We start from the raw sequence: 24,333 nt of genomic DNA, 5'->3' as shown, positions 1-24,333 counted from the left end.
GGGACTACTGCAATATGCTCCTTTGAAGGTGACTCCAAAACTATAACTAATCCAAAATGTGACAGCTAGACTGGTGACTACGAGTGGCTGCTGGGACCATATAACACTGGTCCTAAATGACCTTCACTGGCTCCCAATAAGTTTCCAAGCGCAACTCAAAACATTGGTGCTGACCTTTAAAGCCCTAAATGGCCTCAGCCCAGTATACCTGAAGGAGCATCTCCATCCCCATCATTCAGCCCAGACACTGAGGTCCACCTCAGAGGGTCTTCTGCCTGCCTAGGGTTTAGACAGTTGAACAAGAGCATCCATTGGCCATAACAGGACATAAAAATGTCTCTTGCTTTAAAAGAATGAAAAAGCCAACCTTTGACTAGATTTAGGAAAACTATGCAGGCACAATTAAGTTTGCTACACAGTATTAGCATGTTTTAGACTCCTGGTGATTATTTGCAGTTGCTTTTTATTTTTGTGAAATAAGAGGCTGTTGCTGGATCAGACAATTTTTTTGTCTTCCACAGTTGTTTCCACCAAGTTAACCAGATGGCTTTGAGCAGCGCCATGATTATTTTCACATTTGTCCCCCAGAAGCTAATATATTGGGAGTTACATGCAGGATAAAGCAAATGCTTTTTCAGAGTAAGCCATTTAAGGTAGTGGCTGTTGCTACAACCTGTGGTATCACGAGGCAATGATCGGGGAATTGTAAGGATGTACCTGCACGCTTTTAAATCCTGCCGGTCCCTCAAACTAATTTTTGACCAATGTTCTAGAAGCTGCTAGACTCATCAAGAGCTTAATACATGCCACTTGCACTCCAGCCCTATAGATTATTCTAAAGCATGCATTATGGCATGCTAGTGCACCCCCCCAAGCATGTTTGTCTTCATTCAGATTACACAAAGAATGGGGACCACTCAGAAAGCCTGTCAAGTAATTCCAGCTTCAATATCTATTTTCTTTGGCAAACAAATTTTAAAGAGCAGCCATTTCAACAGATATTCAAGTATCACAATGTTTATTGATAGATACAAGTATATAAAATCAGGGCATGAACATGTCTTGATAAATTAAGTAGACTTAATTTCAATACTATAATAGGGACCAATTCAGTTTCTCACCATTTTATTTCACACCCACAAAGACCACTTCCAAGGGCATTTATCCACCTCTTCAAAATGATCAATTTTGTGCAAGTAAACCATGTTTCTTTTTAAAAAGACTTGTGCACTTGCCCAGGCTCAAAGATATTAAAATCTAGCACATAAAGCCCATTACTAGAGGTAGAAATACAGGCAATATACTATTACGGCAACCACCATCGATTACAGTTAAGGATTCTCTGTAACAACCAAATGGATAATCAAATATTGCAACAACTCAAGTATTACACTGAGCAAAGTGCATTTCTACAGTATTCAGTGTTGCTATTCAGATTTCTAACGAACAGCCTATGGTAACTGGCATCAAAGAAGATCCTTACACAGACTGCTTCTGAACTTATGATGTAATTATTGCATGCTGCTAATACACTGTTATCTAAACATTAAATATACTCTAAAATATTTTTATGGTAGACTATGATTAAGACGTACTACAAAAACCCTTATGCAGAAGCAAGTCCTATTGACCTACTGCTGCTTTAAATATTGTGAAAACATTACAGCGGAATGAGTTTTCGCAGTGGTTAGGTCAAATGCAGTTACATCATAGCAACAGTATGTTTGCACAATTTAAGGCTTTGGCTGGTTTAGTCAGCTTCTTCCTCAGATTCTTCTTCCTCAGCAGTTTCCAGCCAGGTCAGCCACTGGTTTACCTGTAATTAGGCCGTTATAACATTAACAGTCAAGAATGACAAATGGGTTATCACATATTCATGGAGACTGGCCCTGCACATTATTAAATCACCACATACTACAAATCAAAGAAAAGTAAATTTAATCCTTTTACCCTTTTAACTTTATATAAATCAAAATTTTGAATTTGTTGGCAAGGCATATTCCAAAGCCCTCGTTTGCCAACTTTACAGGGTTCAAATACTTCAAATAAATTCCAACTATAGAACTTGTTGTAGAAGCAAATTAAAGAGATTACAAAGAGATGGTTTACCTGGAACAAAGCTTTGCCCTTCCCTGGAAACTCTTGAGTAATGTCTTCTTTCCATGCCAGAAAAGCTTCTTCTTCAATGATTTCCATATCATAGAAATGAACAAAGAAGCGCAATAACATGCCTAAAAACAAATCAAGCACAATTATTTTTTTTTGTTTTTTTAAAAAAACACCAACAGTGCAGATTGCAGTGCACACGTTTGCTAGAATTCTCCCCAAACCCTCACATAACAAGATTAGGCTCAAGTGCTTTCTCCTGCATGGAGAAACAGAAGACTCAAGTCCATACCTTTTGGAAAATTGTTGTTGTAGCAGTGCACTTGGAGCGCATACAGGGCACTCACTTGTAGATCAACATGGTCATGAAGGAACTTCTGCATTACCGGCTTAAAGGAAAGAAGCAGCTGTTTTTCTTGCTCCAACTGCTCTTTAGAAGGAGCAGATGAAGAATCTGGGTCATCATTAGGTGGGTTTACTTCACTAGAAATATACTGCAAGAAACTGAAACAATAGCATACGTTTGACTCAACTGTTTATAGACAACCACTGTGCCTGCAAGAAGACATGCACTATATCTCGAAAGACTAACAAGGACTCCTTGATATAAATTATGAATTTAAGAGATTTGTGAACCCCAATATTAACCCCACATATTATAAAGCACACCTACTTAAAGCAAGGACATTCATGGTACAGAACTGCTTTAAGATGTGCATCTTACCTGGTCATCAAAATATTAACAAATCCCTTATCTACATGAAGTTTCGGTGAAATGTTGTCTTTAATCCATTTATAGATCGCTTGAGGGGATGGATCCAACTTTATTTGCTTTAAGAGCTCCTTTTCCAGTTTTAGAAGTGGAAACAAGAAGCTAAGTCCTTTCCCTTCCAAGATCTCCAGCATACGATCCTTATTCTGGTCAATCTCTGTAACAAATTATTAAAAAAAAAAATTCCAAATTAACATTCAGGCTTGTCACCTAACCCAATGTTGTGGCCATCCCTGCTTTTGTTCACAATTTGAAGAGTTAAGTCTTTAATGTGTTATTTCCCAACTTTTTATGTATTAGGCCCAGTTACATTCTTAGAAAAATAAAAATAAATGAAACAACATTATGTTCCCTTACCAGGCAGCATCTTCTGCATATTGACTTTGCTCTGTTGGAAGAGTTCTGTTAGCCATTCACGGTCCTGTAGCTTAGCTAACTGCTGAAGGCAAAGCAAGAAGAGGGGGAAATGGGTGCCACTTTCCAATGGTTGAGCTAGTTCTGAGATGCTCACTAGTTCCGAGATTATGGCACGGGCTGCAAACTGTGCTAGATAGGATTTTACCAGAGGGATGTCTACCTCCAGTTTAGGACACTGGTCCAATACATTTAGGAATGCCTGAAAGAAAAAAAGAAAAATTTGTTTGCATTCATTATCTTTTTATTACATGTCCACACATTAGGGCAGTCAAACAATGCAAACAAAGAACAAGTCTAGAGATCTCAAATATTCAAGTGGGCATCCAGAGCCTGCTACATGCTTCCACCTCCAAGTTCCTTCCTTCCTACTAGTTTCCAAGCTATTTAAAACTGGGGGGGGGGGGGGGAAACGACACCTTTATTCACATTGGGAGCCAAATGCCATTTTGCCGAAAGAAAAAAAAGCGGGCAGGGCTATGGATGTAATTTTTGTATAGCTACACAAAACTCAGGTTTCTGTACACCTCCATTGAGCCAATCTAGAACTATTATGATAATTTAAGGACACAATTCAGCCAGGTATAGAATAGGGCCACTTGGGAAGGTGGTGTTTCTGGAGAAGAGCCCCAAAGGCCAGGCTGAGGCCTACAGGGCTGCACTTTCCCCCAGGACCTGAGGTTAAAGGGTTGTTCCTGATCCAATCTTTTTATGTCACCTTTTTTTTGGAACTGGAAGGACTTTTGTTTATGGCTCTGCCCATTACGCACTCCACAAGAGAATAATATCCTTGAGAGAGCACAGAGCAGCAGATCTGGACTGGAAGTACTCAAGGAGATGGGCTGTCCATCCTGCTATGAAGGGGGACGTATCAATCTGCATCAGCCTGCCCAGTAGTGAGCAGTGGACAGAACAACCTATCCATGGATCCCCCTTCACTGAAATAAGAGGTCCCACTCAGTTTTAAGACACGGATCACCTATATGAATGGGGGAAAGATGCTTAATAAAATGATTAAAAAACACAATATATATAATGAGACCACAAAAGAGCTCAAAATTATTACAAATATAGTACCTGCATGAAGTTGTCACTAGTGGCTATCCCTTCCTGCTTAAGTAAATTGATCAGAGCACTTGCTTTTTCTTTATCTTCATCTGATCGATCCAATGATTGAAGTATTACTTTGCTTAGCATCTCAGGGATAAAGTGTTTTGGCGCCCTCATTTCTCTCACACCATTGACTGCATCGTTGGCATTTCCATTGTTCAGATATTCAGTTACAACAGTTTCCTGAAAGAGAAAAATGCTTGCTCTTAATAATGATAGCATTATTTATTATACTTGTTACCCAAAGGTCTCAAAGTGATTTATAACACAGTTAAAAACACAAATAAACCATGCTAGACCATAAAACAGAACAAAAAGCCCACTCCTGTAACAGCCATAGGAAGCTGGAAGCTGCCTACACAAGAATACTTAGTGAAACTTACTGTCATTTTGAGCAACTCTTCCTTAGAAGGTGGTGGCTTTTTAGTTGTCTTTGCAGGTTTCTCCTGGATAAGTGGTGGATTTGTCTTGAGACCAAGCTGAGGTGGCTTGAAAAGTAAAAAGCCCTCATTAGAAAATTAAACAAGTGACAAAGTGTTATTTACTCAGAAACAATTTAAGTTGCTGGATTCAAACTCGGAATTATTTGGCCACGCAACTCTCAAAACGGACATGGAACCATTAGCAGGGTGTTGTGCCCAAACTTCCTAGAGTATCCACAACAAAGGACCAAAATTCCACAATGAAAGGCAGCACTTTTCCATTAGGCCTAATCATACACATGTTCTGTTCAAAAAAATCATTTAAAAGTCACCTTTGGTGGGCAGGGTGCACCCAAGGTGGTGCAAAACAGTATGGAAATGTTCCAACACAGAAGCATAACTATTATCTAAGGGGCTGGCCAGCTGCAAACAACAAACTGATCTAGCTTCCTATGGTAGAGGAGGCAGGGGGGAAGCAGCTCAAGTTTTTAAAACATGCTTGGAAATTTACAGCATGGAAACCATGCACACCTCTGTGGCAAAGCGAGTTCCATAATTTAGGGTTACAAGAGAAGTCTCCAAGTTTACTTCAACATACCCTCAAACAAGCAAGCTTTTGGTAAAAGCTTTTGGTCTTCTGAACATTTAAACAGACATAATAATGACAGACTTGCTGAAGACATAAGCTGCAACTCTCTTATGGAGTCTTATTCAGGATACTGTGTCCTCAATCCCCACAGCCACATTAAAGGTAGTGGGCTGCCAGGTTACTATTAAAATTTCTATACCTTCATCTTCATCTGGATGGGTTATATCAAACAGCACACACAATAGTTAAGAAAAGCGATACTCCCCCTGCCATAGCTTAAAAGGCCATAGATTGTTTGTCAAATGCCTGCATGAACAGGAATGTTTTTGCTTGGTGCCTAAAGATATGTAATGAAGGCACCATGCAAGCCTCCCTGGAGACAGCATTCCACATGCTCCAGTCAAGTGGTCATAATTCTCTAACTTTCCACCCAGCTACAACATTAACCACAGCTGTCATCCATGGGTAACTTTACCTGTCCCAAAGGTGGTGTCTGAGTACGTGGTGGCTGTGCACTGGGAGGAATCATAGTTATCTGGGGCTGAAGCTTTGGCACTTGGTTTTTGTTTATTAGGAAAGATTGAGCAGGCCTCAGGCTAATCTGTGGAGAGAGGAGAGGTTAAGAATTCTGTAGCAAGAGTTCTGTTAGTGTTGTAGCGAGAGTTGCACGGTATCCACAAGCATTTAATAAGCCTCAGCAACAGCATGACTAAGTAGGGAACTAGTTTTGAGGGAGATGCCATTTTACCATGGCCCTTTATGCCCCCAACCATTATCTGAAATTTTCAGTGTACTTCAACTGCTCTTTCTTTATGAACATATTGCCCTCATATCTCATAATCTTGTTCACAGGACACTGGAGACTCCTGGGGGAGGGGAGAAGGAAGAGGAGGAAAAGGGGCAGGCGGAAAGAGAAAAAAGAGAAAAAAGTTAAGAGGCAGAAGTTAGGGAGGGAGTTCCAGCATTGGTCCTCATAATAACGCGTCTTTTTATAATCATCGGGCATTTCATTTAGGACCAAGTCTGTTCAGACTTAAGTGTATACCTCATCTGCATTAAGCTGTCCTTTCTTAGAAAACCGTGGCGGCATATCCTTGGACGACCCTTGTTGTTGGGATAGAAGTCCCTGATTCTGATTATGGTATAGTTGGCTTTGCCCCTGTTTTCAAGGAGAGTGAAAGGGAGATGAAGACCACCACATCCCAGTACTTGCTCTTTTTATATAGTGTTAAGTGTCTAAAGTACTTCACGTGCATTCTTTACAATACTGTTAAGGTCAGTATTATCTTCGCTATCAAGAGATAATAACAATTCATTTCAAAGCAAGGAAGTAATGTATGTTAAGCTATTTTGGAGATCGTTTTGATAAGAGTGAGTATAAATATGTGTGATGCAATGGCTTGCTCAAGCATGGCAGAGGTGAAACATGACCTGGAAACTTTTTGGTTCACAGCTCTTTACAACCACTAATGCTGATTCATAAAATACAATAGTTACTTCAGACAAATGATGGCAGAATTTTAGTTTTATCAATTGTGGAACAGAAAGCCTTGGAACCTACTACTTGAGTAGGAAAGAATTAATTGTTAAGAGCCTTCTGTGAAGCTTATTTAACATTAAGCAACGTATTAAATTATTTATCCTTCTTAGAGGAATTTGCAAGAATCAGATGCGTAGTATTGCTTTCACTAAGATCACTTACTGGATTTTTCAAAAAGGATTTGCCTAGTTCTCCAAACTGGGATTGAGCAGGGGCCATGAGGTGCCCCCCATGGCCATTGAAAAGTTGATTTGACCGATGTCGCCCCATGGTGGGTGAAAATCTATCTTGAATAACTCCTGGACCAGTACCAATTCCGCTACCTGTTTAATAAAAACAAACAAACAATCAGCCTACAGTATCTTAACATAGCTACATAAAGTGCATTGAAAAGATATTATTACTTCCTAAAGTTGAAGGAATTACCAGGCATTTGTCCAAACATATCAGCAAGCCCTCCAAGTGGATCCCTGTCAAGTTTCATCCTGGGTGGCATGAACGGTCCCTCCAGAAAGAAGTCACTTCTCATCCCTTGAGACATAGGAGGAGGAATAAAAACTCCCAGATCCTTAAAAACAAAATGTTAAATTATGTAATTAAGTTAAAACAGGAGATCCCAAGTCTATGATAAGTAGATACCCACTGGGATAGATCCAGATATACGCACATGTAATAAAGGCTCATAGAAGCAAACCTCCCTGCCTCTCCTCACTGCGGCCGTTAACCCACCACCCCAAAGGTCAAGTAACCCCAGCCGAATGGGGTGACACGGCACAGCTGATTCCCAGTAGCTGAGTGGGGACAACCAGAGCGTGAGCTCTGCCCATGGAATCAGTTTCATCCGATTTTCAGGTAATACCCCCCCACCGTCCCGTTCCCAATACCACAGCTCATCCTATTCAGCAGGGTTTCTCAACCAGACAGCAGCATGTCTGTTGAGCCACATACCTAAGTACAGCATTTGCCTAGATAAATACGTACTTTCACTGCATCTTGACGGATTTGATTGATAGTCTTTGGTCCATTGTCAAGAAAAGCTTTGCGAGGAACCCAACGGTGTTCTCTCAACTCCACAGTATCCTTAAATAATAAAGAAACAGAAAATTAAGTTCAAGGATATATGCCAAAAATACATAACCTGCCAAAATAAACAATTTTATGCTCTGACCTGCAGCAGGAAACGAATCCTTGCCGGCAATTCCTTACTCATCATCAAGGAGCGCATACGGGCAAAGTACTGATCCATTAAGGACTGTTGAGAGAAATTTGCCATGTGTATTCAAGTGAAGGGCTTACAACATACATCATCAGAAGCAAGCTTCTTTAAAATTTATACAGAGATTGGAACCAGAACATTCTACGTACAAGTCTAAATAAGACCAGAGGAAATGTCTTGGTTCTGGCCTTTAATTTTTCCTAGTTAACAGTCCTGCTGTAAAGCAGTTATTTACTACTGAACGTTTTACAGTGCAAGTTCATCAATGTCTACTCCAGACTGACGTAGCAACACTTCTGTATAAAATAATAAGCTGCCATAAATAAAATACAGCACACAAAACCATTATGTTTTTGTTTCCTAAGAGCATAAACATAAAAACTACAAGACAGCAACAAACCTACGCAATTTAGGCAATGCTTACCTTGGCTTTTGCATGGTCTAGTCTAGGTCCTACTGTCCTCATTATCTGACAGAGGCACTCCAAATCCTCTCCCATATCCTTGAGTTGGACTCTCTTCTTCTTTTCCAAAAGCTGAAATTTTTAAAGCAAAAAAATTAAAATTGCACCTACTAACTTGTTTTTTGTTACCATTTCAGTACATGTCACATAAAATCTCACTAAACTAAATATCAATGTAATACGTTGCCAGTTATTCTTCCACATATAATTAGAATTTTCTGCCTAAATGAAGAAAAAGCACCACTTACTGTTTTGATGCACTTATGAAGGATAGATTCATGAATAAGATCAAGCTTGCCAAGTTCTCCAATGAATTTGATGTTTCCCAGCATCTTGATCTTAGCAATGGCTCTCTGTTCCTCCTCCTCGGGGAGGAGGGGGGCATCATGCTTATCATAGACTTTAAAAAAAAGAGAGAGAAGAGATGTTGTTCTGTTTGTATAACATATGAAGCAAAACAGGAATTACATTAAAATTATTTTGAAGTCTTACTATCAACATTTCTGGTGCGGTTTTCAAATTCATCCTGAAGTTTAGAAATTAAGAGGCGTCTGAATGTCTAGAAATAAAAAGGCAGTAATTTAATACTTTGTAGTTACACAAAACTAATTCTCACATTGGCATTAGTCTGACAGACGTTTGTACTCACTGTGCTTTGCTTCTGTCCTGGATGACACTCTGCTGATGGGCCATCAAAGTTGGGTGCATCTTCTGCCAGTCGCAGACATAGTTGAGCATATAGCGAGCTATATTTTGGCTCTTCAAGGGCTTTGTCTACGATCTAGAGAAAAAGGCTTTCCCGAATTACTTGGAAGAACCAGAGTATAAATAACCCAGCAGCAGCAGATCCCATGTTGCTTCATGCTAAGTGCACAGCTGCAGGTTCAACACCACCCTTTCCCTATCCCCTCCCAATGTTAGCAATCACTGCAATGCAAGCATATTGGCTATTCGCTAAATTCAGAGACACAAGGCTTACTTTGATGTGACTGTAGCACACACCCATAGATACCCTAACTCTGGGAACCCACAATGAGTAAGAGAAGCAAAGAGCTGGCTTTTATTTGACTGGTTGCCAGACTGCCTTAGCAGTGCCCCATACTAGGCAAATTATTTTGTTGTTTCTCAACTGGCGAGGACAGTTGTGGGATACCAGATAACCATACTCTTGCCTCCCCCTCCATCCAATGTTGTCATAGAACTGGATGCAGAGGTTGGGATATTGCTGTGGAGCTACACTCATTGCTCCAATATAGTGCAAGAATTGTTCCTCAAGATGTAAGATAATGCAATGATAAAAACCTGAAAATTTTTGTTCCCAAGAACTAAAATTATTTACAATAGTATTTCATCTCAAATAGTTATAAAAGGGTTATAACCATTTTTTGTTTATGCAAGTCAAATTACAAACTAATCTGGTTTACTTAAGTCTCTTCTATGAGTGGTCACAAGGATCATTGTACCAGCTCATGAAAATGCAACACTACTTGCTAAGTGAATAAAGGTTGCAAGCACAGATAAACACAGTGGTTGCTCAGACAACCACTGACCAGACCCTAAGTTGCTGTTTGTAGAAATTTAATTTGGGATGTAGTTCCTCTTTAGAACAACTTTATTTCACAACAGAAGCATAACTGGATTGGATAAAAAGGTCTGTGATGTTTTGAGCCCTCCTGCTATCCCCTTTAATGGACATTAGATAAGGGACTCTATCCAATCTGGATCAAGCGAGGAACAGTACTAAAGCTGTTCTAGATGTGTAACTTTCAAGCTTGTCCCCCCCCCCCACGTTACACCTGCATTACATGGTAGAACAATTACTTTTTTAATCATAACTTTTCTAACAAGTGTATATTCACTTACCAGCAGTATGATCCCCTTTAGGATGAGCTTAGACTCTACACCCACATTGAGGAGCTCAAGGCATAGCTTGTCAAACTTTTCAGGAGTAAGCTTATTTAATATGCTGAAAGGAAACAAAACAAGGAAACTGTATAAGCATCTCTGCAGAATCCCTTTTTTATAGCTTTGTCTATTATAAAGGCAAAGGGACCTCTGACCATTAGGTCCAGTCGTGACCAACTCTGGGGTTGCAGCGCTCATCTTGCTTTATTGGCCAAGGGAGCCAGCGTACAGCTTCCGGGTCATGTGGCCAGCATGACTAAGCCGCTTTTGGTGAACCAGAGCAGCGCATGGAAACGGCGTTTACCTTCCTGCTGAAGCAGTACCTATTTATCTACTTGCACTTTGATGTGCTTTCAAACTGCTAGGTTGGCAGGAGCTGGGACCGAACAATGGGAGCTCACCCTGTTGCGGGGATTTGAACCACCGACCTTTTGATCGGCAAGTCCTAGGCTCTGTGGTTTAACCCACGGCGCCACCCGCGTCCCTTCTGTCTATTATAGGTGGCTTTAAAAAATGTTTAGGAATCCATAGCCAGTACTAGCTTTTCCTAACAGTTTGTGTTCCAATGCAATTTTTGCAGGAAAAGTTGCAAACATATTGTGTATTCTATCTATTTTGTACTGAGCTCGCATAAATAAAGCTTCCATCCTCAACTCCCTGAGGTGGTGTGGTGGCACCAAATATAGAGCTACTCAAAAACTAAGTAGATTACAGTTCAACTTCTGTGAAGGAACATGAGTATTGCTGGTTTAAAACCCCACGGTAGGACAGGCTGAGGACAGCGAAGGATATAAGAAAACTAAGTTACAAAGATACTGAAGCAAGAGACGACTTGGGCAAACCTTCACAACATTTAAAGCCAGGAAATATGCTAAGGGCAGGAGGAAAAGAATTAGATCAAAAGATAGGGGCTGGAATTCAATGCCACACGCTCACAATCCCCCTCTCCCTCCTGTGCAATGTTCTAGAGTTTGTTCCAACCCATGTCTCAATTTTCGGAGCCCAGTGGGCATGCAGACAAATGAGAAATGAGAAAACCCCATTGCAAAAGCACAAGTATTTGCAAAAGGCCTTCACTGACGGGCCTGGTTAGGTGAATCCCACCATGGGTAGTCAGAAGTAGGTGATGGCAGTTCTCTGAACGGTCCTACTATTGCAGCAGTCAAAAAAAGCGCAAGATAGGAGGCACATCCCTTGCTTTGTGTGCCTGATGGGTGGGGTACCTGTCAAAACTCTAGGCTAGCTTTAAGTTTTTTAGATGGGTCTCGGCGCAGGCACAGAATCCATTTAATAGACCGCACAAAGGTCATGCAGAAGAAGCAATAATCTAAATAAACCATGGGTGGCAGAGACATGAAACTACTAAATGAAAGTGCCAAGGAGAATGTGGGACTGGGGCAAAACTAGAAGATTAAGTCTGGCGCAGTATGGACAACCTCAAAGTGTGCAGCTTTCAGAACTGTGGGCTAGGATGCCCGAAGGCACACCATGCCAACACATGCTGTTTTTACCCACCAACCTGACCCTAAACCAGCAGCAGCTCAGTAAAAGCTTTCTAGTGTTGCTTTCTGCCTGAAACTGAGTGTCAAGATGGTTGTCAAGCATCCTAGGAGGTCACTCAAGATCGGCTGCATTCACCTTGGTGGGTCATAACTTGGGCATGCCTGATCCAAGTGTCCAACAGGAAATACTGCCAGTAATTGCTGCAGGATTGTGATCTAACCAAATATGGTTTAAAACGGCCAAAAAAAGCAGCACATCGGGAAGTGCATTTCACATATTGATCTGTAGCTATCAACCGATTCTTGGCCATAGGCTTTTACTCACAGTTCCTTTTTCTCAGAACTTACCCTCTTACTTTCCTGAAGATTGCATCGTGTCTTTCTTTGTCATTTGCGGAGTCGTCATCTCGTCTAGTGCTTCGTGAAGGAATCCATTTCTGAGCGTTTTGCCCTGGGGTTTTCCCCAGGAACTCGCTTTATTTTGTAAACAAAAGAATCAAAGGTTAGAACTCATATGTTCCCATGTTAATTCAGGACACTTAAGTTCAACTTAAAACTACAATCCACCAAGACCAGCTTTCAAGACTGGATGACATTTCTACCACTCCCTTTTCCTTCTTTTTTACTCCACCTTCTTCAGCAGCATGGATCTCACAAGTAACATATCAACAGATGTGGAACGGAAGTATCATTTGAATAATTCCTGGTTTAAGTTTTACCACTCAACCAGACTGAGAAATTAACAGCTTTGCAAACTAAACCTTATGTTTCAACTTTTCTTCAATATCCCCAAATGTAGTTTCTCATTCATTTCATGAAGCCACAGCCAAGGTAGTATTCAAAATACTAAGCTGACATACCTGTTGCCGGCAGTCTTGGGATAGTGCTGAGGTGCACCCCTACCTCCTCCTCCGCCCGAAGAAGCACTATTAGAAACAAAGTCCCCAACGTTTGACAGTTAGTTATGAGTTGTTTTGCAACAAAAGCAACTTGTATTAGATTAGTATTTCAGAATCCAACCAACCCAAGGAGTTTTCCAGCAGTGGGACTAGTGACATCTTGCTCAGTGGCTTGGGCACAGTACTATTTTCTTGTGCCCCTTTGTATGGTTTTCTGACAGTTATATCCATGTGAGTTGTGGGCTACAGGTCTTGCCTATCTTGATTACACTATTAACAGGGGAGGAAAGGAGTAACCCTGTTGACAAACAAGCTGGCTGCTATTGACCATGCCCTACAGACTCCCTTGTATAAGGCCCTGAATGGTTCAGTTGCACTAGTGTAATACCACTACTTGCCATGTACATTTGACTGCACTGTTTGCTTCCAACTGCAGATCAAGGTTGTTAAATAACAGAAGGCATTAACAATTAAGCTGCTTTGCTTTTCCATCTACTTCACCATAAAATCTAGTTTAACATACCTGAAACGAGAAGCACCCCCTTCTGCAATCGCACTCTCCACTTTGGCGGCTTGACAATGAAGAATCTTCAAAAGAATAATAAATTGACAGGATAGGGAAAAACAAAACCTAGGAGACAATCAAAGTTTACATTGTAAGTTTCTGATTACCAAAGTCTCACTAGCAAAACAAAAACGATTAAGAGTTAAAGCCCAAAGCTGCAATCCTAACTCCACTTACCTGGGAGTAAATTCAACAGGGCTTACTTCTGAACAGACATGTCTAAGACTGCAGTATAAATCAATATACTGTATTGTCAATAACTTAGATCTCTCATCTACTCTGATTAATTTCCTAGAATGTTACTGCCTGCCCATCTATATTTTGTGCACAACATTAATTCAAAACAAAGTCTGCATTATAAATCTCTTCAAAATCCAGGAATCTCGATAAGTGACACAAGAAAAACTACATATTGTATTTTAATTTTTAATACCCTGTATTGTAGCCTTATGAGAACCAAGCATCAAGTCTGTCTGCAGAGGATATGTTTAATATGAACGGTTTAAACTTAAAAGAGGAGAAACTAACAGACAACAGGTCATAAAACCTCCCCCCCCAACAGAGAATGGAAACCATTGTAGACACTCTCAAACGGAGCTCCTTTGCTACGACACCTAGCATTAGGCTCTCCGCCCTGCATAGCCCCATCTGGCTTCCAGGAGGCTTACTCCCGAGTAAAGCCGAGATCGGAGCCTTCATTCATGTAGCGCCACATCAGCGCCACACGTGGCTCCCGTCCTCCCAAGGCGGCGGCCTAGCCTTAAAACCGCGTGCGAGGGAGGCGAGACCAGACGGCATGGCTACCGCCAAACAAAAGACTGCGGAAGCGGCCCACCCACCCGATCCCCCAACAGGCACGAGCCCGCCCCAACCCCCGTCCTCCCCAACCCACCCCCGGCCCTTCCCTCCCCGCGAGCCGCAGGGCACCGCCCGTTTGCAGGCTAGGCGCCCATCCGGAGACTAGGCCCGCTCTTTGTTCTCGGCGGCCAGACATAACCCGAACGGCGGCCAGCCGCAGCGCTGACTGAGCACAAAGGGCGGGGGACGGGACTTTTCCCGGGCAGCAGGAGATGGAGACACGTATTAAGATGAGGGGGCCGCCGGGTGGGGCTGGCCGCGGCGTTTCTCCCAGTCCCACAGAACAGGAGGGGGGGGTCTCCGAAAATGAACCACCAGAGGTACTACTCTCCCTCTTGCCCTTCTGCAGCGCATGAATAGGTTAGGAAGAGACACAGCAGCACATCGGCGTCGCACCTTAATCGCGCGACGCCGGCTGCTCTCAGACAAAGGCAAGGCCTTCCCAGACGCCGGCTGAGGGAACCGGGATCCCGGCGGCGGCCGCCATTTTGCGCCTCAGAGCGAACGTGCAGCAGCGAGGACAAGATGGCGGCCGTTTTAGGCAGCGGCCATTTTGCGTGTCGGCAGCCTGGTCCCGGCAGCGTTCCTCGTTTCCCCACCCGCAATACCGGCGCCGGAGCGCTCCTAGGTACCAGCGGAGAGGGCTCCGCCCCGCCCGCCCGCAACCCATCACCTTAACCGACAACAGAGATCCCCTCACCTTCCCTAGAGTCTCGTCAGCGTCCCCAGGACCGGCGGCGGCGAGGGCTGGGGAGAGGCGAGAGAAGGGAGGGGGAGAGGGAGCCGGGGATCGGGGCTGGGGTAGGGAGGGGGGGAGAGCGTAAATGGCAGGACGGGCCTCCGAGTCACCACAGCAGCCACCGAGCGCTTCCCTCCGTCACCTCCATAGAGATCGGACCAACTCACCGCCGCTTCTAGCGCGTACTGAGACAGCCCCACTAACTTTATTACACAGCGCGCAGCCAAACCCTCCTTAGCATGCCGGCTACCAATCGCCGAGGGAGACTCTGCCAAGGCGGCCAATCACAAGGAGAGAAAGGGGCGGGCACAGAGCTGAGGAGGCGGACGAGGTACGGTTGGTTGACGCGAAGCAGCGCCGCAGTGCAGCACCACATTCACAAAGACGGGCACAGTCTCGAGTTAGCGTAGAAAACAACCTCGGGTGGCAGGTTGCGCAAATGGCGCACCGGGTCAATTGGGGCAGCCTGGATGCCTTTCTTCCCCTTCCCCATCACCGCGTTTCCTCCAGTAACAGAAACTGGGAGGGAGAGGCAGTTATGCCCGTTTCTGGCAAGCAGCCCGGCTATTTTCTCATTGTATCCCAGCCTCCCCGCCCGTATCCTGCGTCCAGTGCTACGGAGATTTCCCTGGATGTGGTTTTCTGGCAAAACCGCCCCATGGCTTTGTTCTGATGCCTAAGAACTGCAGGATTAAGGCACTACATTAGGAAGTAGCAGTGATTGGTCATGTGCATGACCCGTGTCTGAAAATTAACCGTGGTCCGATGCTAATTCACAAGGATAGGTGAACATGGTGTGGGGGCATTTTCAGAACAATGTGAGTGTACCAGCGTTGAAGATCTGAAAGCTATCTTTGCTCTGTTTAGTACATCCTTCTGTGCCCAGTATCTGTAGTCATCGAAACTTACTTCATAGGGTTGAGCTGATGAACAGCATTCTAGAAAAAGTGCTCAAGGCTCCAGCTTTTGGCTCTTACTGCAAGTGCACTTAATAATGTATGAACTTAGAAAAAAAAAATTAATTTCAGCAAGGCTGTTGGGCTCACTATCAAGGTGTTGAAAATGCCACAGGGTATAGTACTGCTTGCTACCTATCCCATCTCCCACAAAATGGAAGCATTTTGAAAGGGAAAAAAAGAATAAATCCCAACTTCGTATGCTATGTTTTAAAGGCAAAATTTTGATTTTTAAAAATAAATAATTGTTGAATTGTACTATATCTTTCAGTGAGGCTGATTTCCGGAGCCTGTGAAGTAATTACAGTGGTACCTCAGGTTACATATGCTTCAGGTTACATACGCTTCAGGTTACAGACTCCGCTAACCCATAAATAGTGCTTCAGGTTAAGAACTTTGCTTCAGGATGGGAGCAGAAATTGGGCTCCGGTGGCGCAGCGGCAGCGGGAAGCCCCATTAGCTAAAGTGGTGCTTCAGGTTAAGAACAGTTTCAGGTTAAGAGCAGACCTCTGGAACGAATTAAGTACTTAACCTGAGGTACCACTGTATTCCTGACAGAAAATTGCAATATCTTATCCTTTATAAAGTGACAATACATATTCAGTATAGATTAAAATTATTGGTGACGTTCTCCTAACCATAGTTACACAATGATCCAAAACTTGTGCAATATTAGATGAATTCACTGCTCATGTGACTCAAGAAGACATGAATCTAAATGTCTAACACATACCGGTAAATTGCAGTTGCGAAACAGATTTCCATTTTGTAACACAGTGCAGAGTGTCTTGTAGAAAACTTGTTCAGGTTCTAGAGTGTAAGGATGCTAAATACACTAGAATGTCCATTCAAAGAGTAGAAATAAGATATTCCTCTAGGGTTTTGAATAACTCAGTAGCTAAAGATACGTCTATATCTCAAAAGCTGTTAGCTTAAGGGAGCATTGATGATCTATGATGGCTGGTGGCTCCTAGCTATAGCTTGCACCCTACTTGCTGGTATGGTCCTGCTTGCCAGCTTCCCATAAACATCTGGTTGGTCACTGCATTGTTGGAGTAGATGGGCCTTTTGGCCGGTCTAGAAGGGCTTCTATTATGCTTTTATGTTAACTAGAGAGAAATGTAGTCATCAAAGAAATAGAAATATGATATTTTGCAGTTGGCCAGCAAGAAGCTGAAGGCACCCTGTTTGCTTCTGGGGATTTTGCTTTAAATGTTAGCATTGGTTGTCTGATGGACTATGTGTTCTCCTATGTTCTGTTTGTAAACTTCATAAGTCAGGACTCTTCCCGTCACAAGAAAAGTATCTTTTAAGAAGTTCTCTCTCAAAATTTACCACCATTTGGAGTAGTGTGGTATACTATACAAAATATTTGTTGTTCACTTGCCTTGCCACCTCTTTCTTCTTTGCTCCTTTAGGGGAAAGAGGTAATGTACTCCCACAGTATTCATGTAAATGTCACGAGCACACTATCAAGCAACATGAAGGGTACATTACTTGCCCCTTGCTCCTTGGAATATGGTTTGCTGCATATGTTTAGATATCATTCTATTAGCTCCTGGATAAGTAGAAATAAAGCACTTTTCATATGACTCAGCAGTGGTGGGTGAACACCATCAAAGTCTCTATACAACCTCCATTTGATATGCTTCCCTTACAAAATTTACCTACTTTACACACTCTGCTTTAAACAGTCCAGAAGTAGCCTAGATACAGAAATATAAGGTAAAGAGGAGGTTGAGAGGAGATATGATAGCCACCTTGAAAAACTAAAGGGCTGTCACAGGGAGGATGGAGCAAGCTTGTTTCTCCTGCTCCAGAGGCTGGTACCCAAACAAACGGATTCAAGTTACAAGAAAGGAGATTCCAATGAAACATCAGGAAGAACTTTATGACAGTAAGAGCTGTTTGACTGGAATAGACACCAATGAGAGGTGGTGGCCTCTCCTTCCTCGGAGGATTTTAAACAGGCTGGATGGCCACCTGTCATGTATTATCTAGTTGAGATTCCTGCATTTCAAGGAGTTGGACTAGATGACCCTTGGGGTTCCTTCCAACTCTACAATTCTGTGAGTCTGTGAGATTTTCAAAATTTTGATGGCTGGAACAGACTTTAAGATAGTTTTCAGATGATATTGTTGGCCTAAAGGTATATAAGCACTGATGTGTGTGTGTGTGTTTAACTTGAATGCCACCCTTCATCTGAAGATCACAGAGTGGTTCACAACAGAAAAATACAAAAGGAGAACACAACATACATAACGAAACAAAAACAAACCAATAATTCCCCTCTGCCCTAACACATTTAAAAGGCCATAGAAAGTTAATCAGCCAAAGGCTTGGTTATAAAGAAATGTTTTCATCTGGTGCCTAAAGACATGTAATGAAGGTGCCAGGTGAGCCTCCCTAGGGAAAGCATTCCACAAACGGGGAGCCACTACAGAAAAGGCCTGTTCTTGTGTTGCCACCCTCCAGACCTCTCGTGGAGGAGGCATACAAAGAAGGGATCAGCTTCTCCCAAAGAGAAAAGTTCCATTACATAAACATAAAATAAGGCACCTCCTAGTATAGTTCCTGCTATAGCCAGCATTGCTTCAACTACTGATCCAGGGAGGGAAGTCACTATCCTCCCAATTTAAGTGCCCCTGTCAGTCGATTCTTTGGGGAGAAACTTCATCTGCCTGTCCTGTGCCCTACTACTTCTCTGCTGACACAGAAAGGGTTGAAAACTCTGAAACTGGCAATCAGTTTGCCAATTTCGCTTTGCCTTTACATGGAAGACACCTCCTTGTAAAGGCAGAGTGGCAAGCCGTGCTTCACCCCACCCCCAAAGTGATGTTATCTGCTCAGCTTGAGACATATATTTTAAATCAAACTGACATTTTTCTTCAACTTCATTGCTGCAGTGTAGGCCTTCAAGGAAATTTTGCCTTGAAGCTATAGCACAGGCACCCCCAAACTTGGCCTTCCAGATGTTTTGGGACTACAACTCCCATCATCCGTAGCTAACAGGACCAGTGGTCAGGGATGATGGGAATTGTAGTCCCAAAAACATCTGGAGGGCTGAGTTTGGGGATGCCTGCTATAGCAGGACTCACTGCAGCATATCCATGGGGCTACGTTCTAGAAATGCAATGGTTGAGAGCTGTCCAGGTAATGGAAATGTGTGGGGTTACATACTATATAACCAAACATTCTTAAGTCCCAGAATAGGTGAAATAGTAATACTGTTACTAGCATCTTAGATTTGGGTTGGGGAAGGTAGGGCAATCACACTACAGCTGTGACAAAAGTTCAACTACAGAGGTACCTCGGGTTAAGTACTTAATTCGTTCCAGAGGTCCGTTCTTAACCTGAAACTGTTCTTAAACTGAAGCACCACTTTAGCTAATAGGGCCTCCTGCTGCTGCCGCGCCAGCAGAGCACGATTTCTGTTCTCATCCTGGAGCAAAGTTCTTAACCCGAGGTACTATTTCTGGGTTAGCGGAGTTTGTAACCTGAAGCGTATGTAACCTGAGATCGTCCACATATTACAATGAAGGCTCTAATACTAAACACATTTACTAGGAAGTAAACCTGAGCACAATGAGACTTGACACTATTAACAAGCTTCGGCTTGCACAGCAGATCACATAATATTCTAAAGACTGACTCATGCCATCAATGGCTGGAAAAAACATGATGCTGTATGCCAGGAGATCTTTCGTTTCTATCATAGTTCCTAAAATGTGGCTGACATGACAGACTGGATCCCACCCACCCCTTAAAGTCAAAGTGAATTACTTTCTGAAAGCCAGCATCTAATTCCAAATACATGACACACTGCTGAAGAATGGAAAATAGGTCTCTGGCAAAACCATAAAACCTTAGCAATATCATAGAAATCCTATACAGTATGCGTGAGAAACTGTATATGGAAGAGTTGGCAGGATTCAGGTGAACTTGATTATTAAAGTCTGCACCACCAATGTGCACCATGAAAGCAGACATCCCATCAATGTGGGCCTTCACTGACACAAGAGTAGGACGCTAAGCGAAGAGCTATGTAGGCCTTAGTAAAGAGTTCAGAAAAGTTTTAAGTTTTATTAGGCATGTTGAACCTGTAAATATTCGGATGTTGGTTACTCTAACCCCTGTCAGCCACAGCATAGCCGGTAGTCAGGGATTTGTAGTTCAATAACATCTGGAGGACCACAAGTTCCTCATCTCTGATGGAGCACATGGGAAAGGGTACCTGTGTGGAATAAAACTAAAAAGAAAAGGCCACAGTGCTCACAATGAAACACTCTGAATTGTAGCTCAATATTGTTGCATGCCACCTCAGTCTCCAAGTGGTGTGAAATTCCAAGGGTTCCAGGCGCTTATTGAGAGTTTATATTTCCTTTTGGGAATGAGGAACAGTGGAGATGGTGGTGTCTTTCTGCATCCAACTTCTAACTCATAATGCTTTTCCTGGCCTCTCTACTCGAGCTTTATCTGTTGAGGGAGGGGCCTGCACCCATTTGCCATCTCAAACCGAACCTACTTTGGAGCAAAACACTCTTACTAGGAGCTTGAAAACCTTGTGAGTTGATTAGATTTTAAGGAAGTCAAGAACTAGCTTGAAAAAATAGAGCAATTTAATAATAATAAAAATTCTCTCCACATCTATAAAACACTTCTTGAACAATTCAACACAGATGTGGAGAGAAAGGGGAGATTCCAAAACAAACTAAACTACTATAAAGAGTATTGCATCAGTGAGCCTGATCTCTTTTATGTTTTGTTCATTTGAGATACTGTACTTGTTTCCTGATTTTTTTTGGCCGACATATGTGGTATACCACCAACAGACAGATGTGGCTTGAGCATGCTAAACAGCTGGAGATAAGTCAATAAGACAAAAAGACAAAAAAAGTCATTAACAATATTTATGAATATAATGAAAATGTTGAATGACGTGCAGCAAGTACAGACAACTCTATGGATCAAATCTGAACTCCTGTCCCACAAATTGCTAGTACTGTACAGAGTACATCCCCTCATACTATAAATGCGAAGGAAAATAAACTTACATGAATGATAACAGGAATGGGGGGTATAGTGTGGCAGACAAATTATATTGTCCTGGGTATTACTACAGTGGTACCTCAGGTTACATACGCTTCAGGTTACATACGCTTCAGGTTACAGACTCCGCTAACCAAAAAATATTACCTCGGGTTAAGTACTTTGCTCCAGGATGAGAACAGAAATTGTGCTCTGGTGGCGCGGCAGCAGCAGGAGGCCCCATTAGCTAAAGTGGTGCTTCAGGTTAAGTACGGACCTCCGGAACAAATTAAGTACTTAACCTGAGGTACCACTGTATCAGATTTCTGTGAATAGGACTCACAGTACCTTGCCAAAGTATTGGAATTGCCTGAGGAGTATTAATAGCCTAGGCTATTTGACAGATGTGTCTCCACTGGAGCCAGTTGTTACACAATGGGTGCCATTTCTTCATTTTTTATATACAGGACCACTCTGGATTGTTCAAACTAGGAACAAAACTTAATCAGACAAGGTGGTAGGGGGCATATCTTTGCCCTCTACAGAAGATGCAGCCTAGGCCTGTGAGTGAAGAGAAATAATTGAAACTACAGCTTGAGTTTGGAGAAAGAGGCAAGCTTTTGGGGAGCTGCCTCTTTCCAAGAAACTGATGTGATGATGCAGTTGATTTGGTTAAGCTGTACCTCCACCCCTGCTCTAGCTGCCTGTTTATAAAGAAAGTCAAACACTACAAAATGCCAGAAACCTTCCGCAACCTCCTTCCAGAGGAAACTGAACCCGGGTAAGCATTGCACCTCTGAAATGTCTCACTGCGCAGATGTGTGGAGAATGCAACAACATTGATTTTTGGCTATTATTCTTACGTAGTTTATTTATAGAATTTGTGTCATTGATTGATTGATTGTAAGCTTTCTTGATCACCTTATTTTATGTGAAGGCCAGGGTAACATTTTCCTACATAATATATGAAGAAGAACAATGTGGGGAGGATAGCAGTGTGCTCTCAAAAGGCAAGGGTTTTTGCCCTGCCCCTTCCTTCAAAGGAGTGTATCAAAAGATCTAGTTGCTGATCAGAGACATAAAGGTTTCTATAGAAACTGATGAAGCTGAGGAATTCCACAAAATATCCCACAAGACAAAACAAAAGTGTGGTGGTGGTGGTGGGGGGACAGTGCAGGAAAAGGGGGTGGGGCAGAGTCTCCTGGACACAGAGCACTAAGAATGCTTTTACCAGGCTGACATTTAGTGGGATGTGGGTTCTGGTCTTTCTCTCTACTTCAGCAGACTTTAGTTTTTAGGCAATATAGTGACAATAAAAATAGCATCCAATGTGTTTGTCGGCTTGGGAAGTACAATCTCCCCACAAACCTAATCCTCCTAGTGACACTTCCTCCTAAATAAATGCATAGCGAGCAGAAATGACTGCAGCAACCTACTAGCCACCTATCTGCAAGATGCAAAACATAGCAGATTATTTATGCATATAATCAAGCAAGCCAGTTACTTAACATTCCCAAGTACTTGCACAGTGAGAAGCTGCCTGAATGACTCAGCAGGATATTTTAAACCATCAGGATTTTTCCCACCTCCCATAATGTTTATCATTACTTTTAAAGACTGAACAAGCAAACATTTCCTTTTGAAATCCAAAGTTCTCAATGTTTCTACTAACTTTCTGTCACCTGCTGTACCCCTCCCGACACCTATAAAAAATAGGACAGCTAAGCTAGCATTAACTCCTTGTTTACCCAGAGCCCCACATGCAACTACTGTATTCACAGGCAGCTACAGTAAGGCTTACAACTTTTTTTCTGGCTTTGCTTTGGTGCTTTTAACAATGGTCCACCAGGCAGAAATCCACTAGGTGAAATTTTAATTAACAATGAGTTGGTATGCTGGGAAAAGTTTCTCCTGCTGATTTCTTCCTGTTCAATATAGTTTGTTAAGGGTGTTGGGAATTATAGCTCTATGAGGGGCAAACTACAGTTGCCAGGATTTTTCGGGGGAAACCATGAAAGGCATACTGTATACATGTTTTAAATGTATGGTGTGCATGCAAAAGCAAGGCCAAAGAAAAATAATTGGCAGTCTGAAATGTTGATTGCTTATTCGCATCCTAACAATCAGTACTGTTATTGACATTAAAATACGTTGTCTCAGGAGAGTTTATGTTTAAGTGGATATTCAACAGGGCTCTCTTGGTATCTTTTAGTGAGGCTGATTTCCGGAGCCTGTGAAGTAATTACAGTGGTACCTCAGGTTACATACGCTTCAGGTTACATACGCTTCAGGTTACAGACTCCGCTAACCCAGAAATAGTGCTTCAGGTTAAGAACTTTGCTTCAGGTTAAGAACTTTGCTTCAGGATGAGAACAGAAATCATGCAGCGGCAGCAGGAGGCCCCATTAGCTAAAGTGGTGCTTCAGGTTAAGAACAGTTTCAGGTTAAGTACGGACCTCCGGAACGAATTAAGTACTTAACCTGAGTAACCACTGTATAAAAATCCTTGAAACATGTTCAGAGTGTGATTTCTTTGCCACTGACTCACTCATCTCCCACATAACTGGGAGCACAGTTGTACATTGGGTTACAGACGCTTCAGGTTACAAACTCCGTTAACCCAGAAATAGTACTTCGGGTTAAGAACTTTGCTTCAGGATGAGAACAGAAATCGTGCAGCAGCAGCAGCAGGAGGCCCCATTAGCTAAAGTGGTACCTCAGGTTAAGAACAGTTTCAGGTTAAGAATGGACCTCCAGAACGAATTAAGTTCTTAACCCGAGGTACCACTGTATAGGTATGGTCTTTCAGGCAAGAGAGCCTGACTTGCAAGCAGACTTCAAGCCCTGGCAACTTTTCATTTAGATGTTAAGCACTGACTCTCTGTGAAATCAATAAGGTCTGGTCAATTAGCATAAATGGTTTCTAAATGGACGTTTGTGAGGTTGGCTAATAAATCGGATCTAAGCACTTGAAAAGGACTAGTTTGTGCAGTGATCCTACATTGTCCACAAAAGTATCTGGTGGACCACATGTTCCCCCTTTTGGAGCAATAATTTCAAAAGCATTTATGTATTTTGGGGACAAAGGAAGGTGCCCAAGGCAGGGTGTCCCAAACTTGGGTCTCCAGCTGTTTTTGGATTACAATTCCCATCACACCTGACCACTGGTCCTGCTAGTTAGGGATGACGGGACTTGTAGTCCAAAAACAGCTGGAGTGAGAAACCCAAGTTTGGGAAACCCTGGCCCAA

The 24,333-nt window shown here is 42.5% G+C and overlaps 1 protein-coding gene and 1 long non-coding RNA gene across 6 annotated transcripts in view; one reads left to right on the top strand and one right to left on the bottom strand.

Moving 5' to 3' along the window:
- Positions 1–1,001: 1,001 nt before the first annotated feature.
- Positions 1,002–15,893, bottom strand: EIF4G2 (eukaryotic translation initiation factor 4 gamma 2; the record flags this gene model as incomplete). The annotated part of the gene is made up of 23 exons (XM_081886260.1): positions 1,002–1,816; positions 2,110–2,231; positions 2,399–2,610; positions 2,831–3,035; positions 3,236–3,494; positions 4,370–4,585; positions 4,786–4,890; positions 5,889–6,014; positions 6,459–6,572; positions 7,116–7,276; positions 7,380–7,521; positions 7,935–8,033; positions 8,122–8,205; positions 8,594–8,704; positions 8,881–9,032; positions 9,125–9,191; positions 9,282–9,413; positions 10,496–10,598; positions 12,388–12,513; positions 12,900–12,965; positions 13,462–13,569; positions 14,758–15,034; positions 15,857–15,893. The coding sequence occupies 23 exons, from the start codon at positions 15,891–15,893 to the stop codon at positions 1,751–1,753; spliced, it is 3,090 nt and encodes a 1,029-aa protein (XP_081742386.1). The 3' UTR covers positions 1,002–1,750.
- Positions 15,894–20,478: 4,585 nt separating this feature from the next.
- LOC309374150 overlaps positions 20,479–24,333 on the top strand; it is a 127,542-nt gene continuing 123,687 nt past the window's right edge. For 3 of the 5 annotated variants that reach the window (XR_014170367.1, XR_014170368.1, XR_014170369.1), the window contains exon 1: positions 20,479–20,620. This is a non-coding gene — a long non-coding RNA (uncharacterized lncRNA). Of the gene's footprint in view, positions 20,621–21,009; positions 21,866–24,333 lie in introns of those variants that run through there. The other 2 variants (XR_014170370.1, XR_014170371.1) reach the window with 2 other exon arrangements.

The sequence above is a fragment of the Podarcis melisellensis genome (assembly GCF_964234715.1).
Source record: "Podarcis melisellensis genome assembly, chromosome: 1".
NCBI classification, from domain to species: Eukaryota; Metazoa; Chordata; class Lepidosauria; order Squamata; family Lacertidae; genus Podarcis; species Podarcis melisellensis.
Note: the sequence above shows the minus strand (reverse complement) of the source record. Positions and strands in the feature narration are given on the sequence as shown.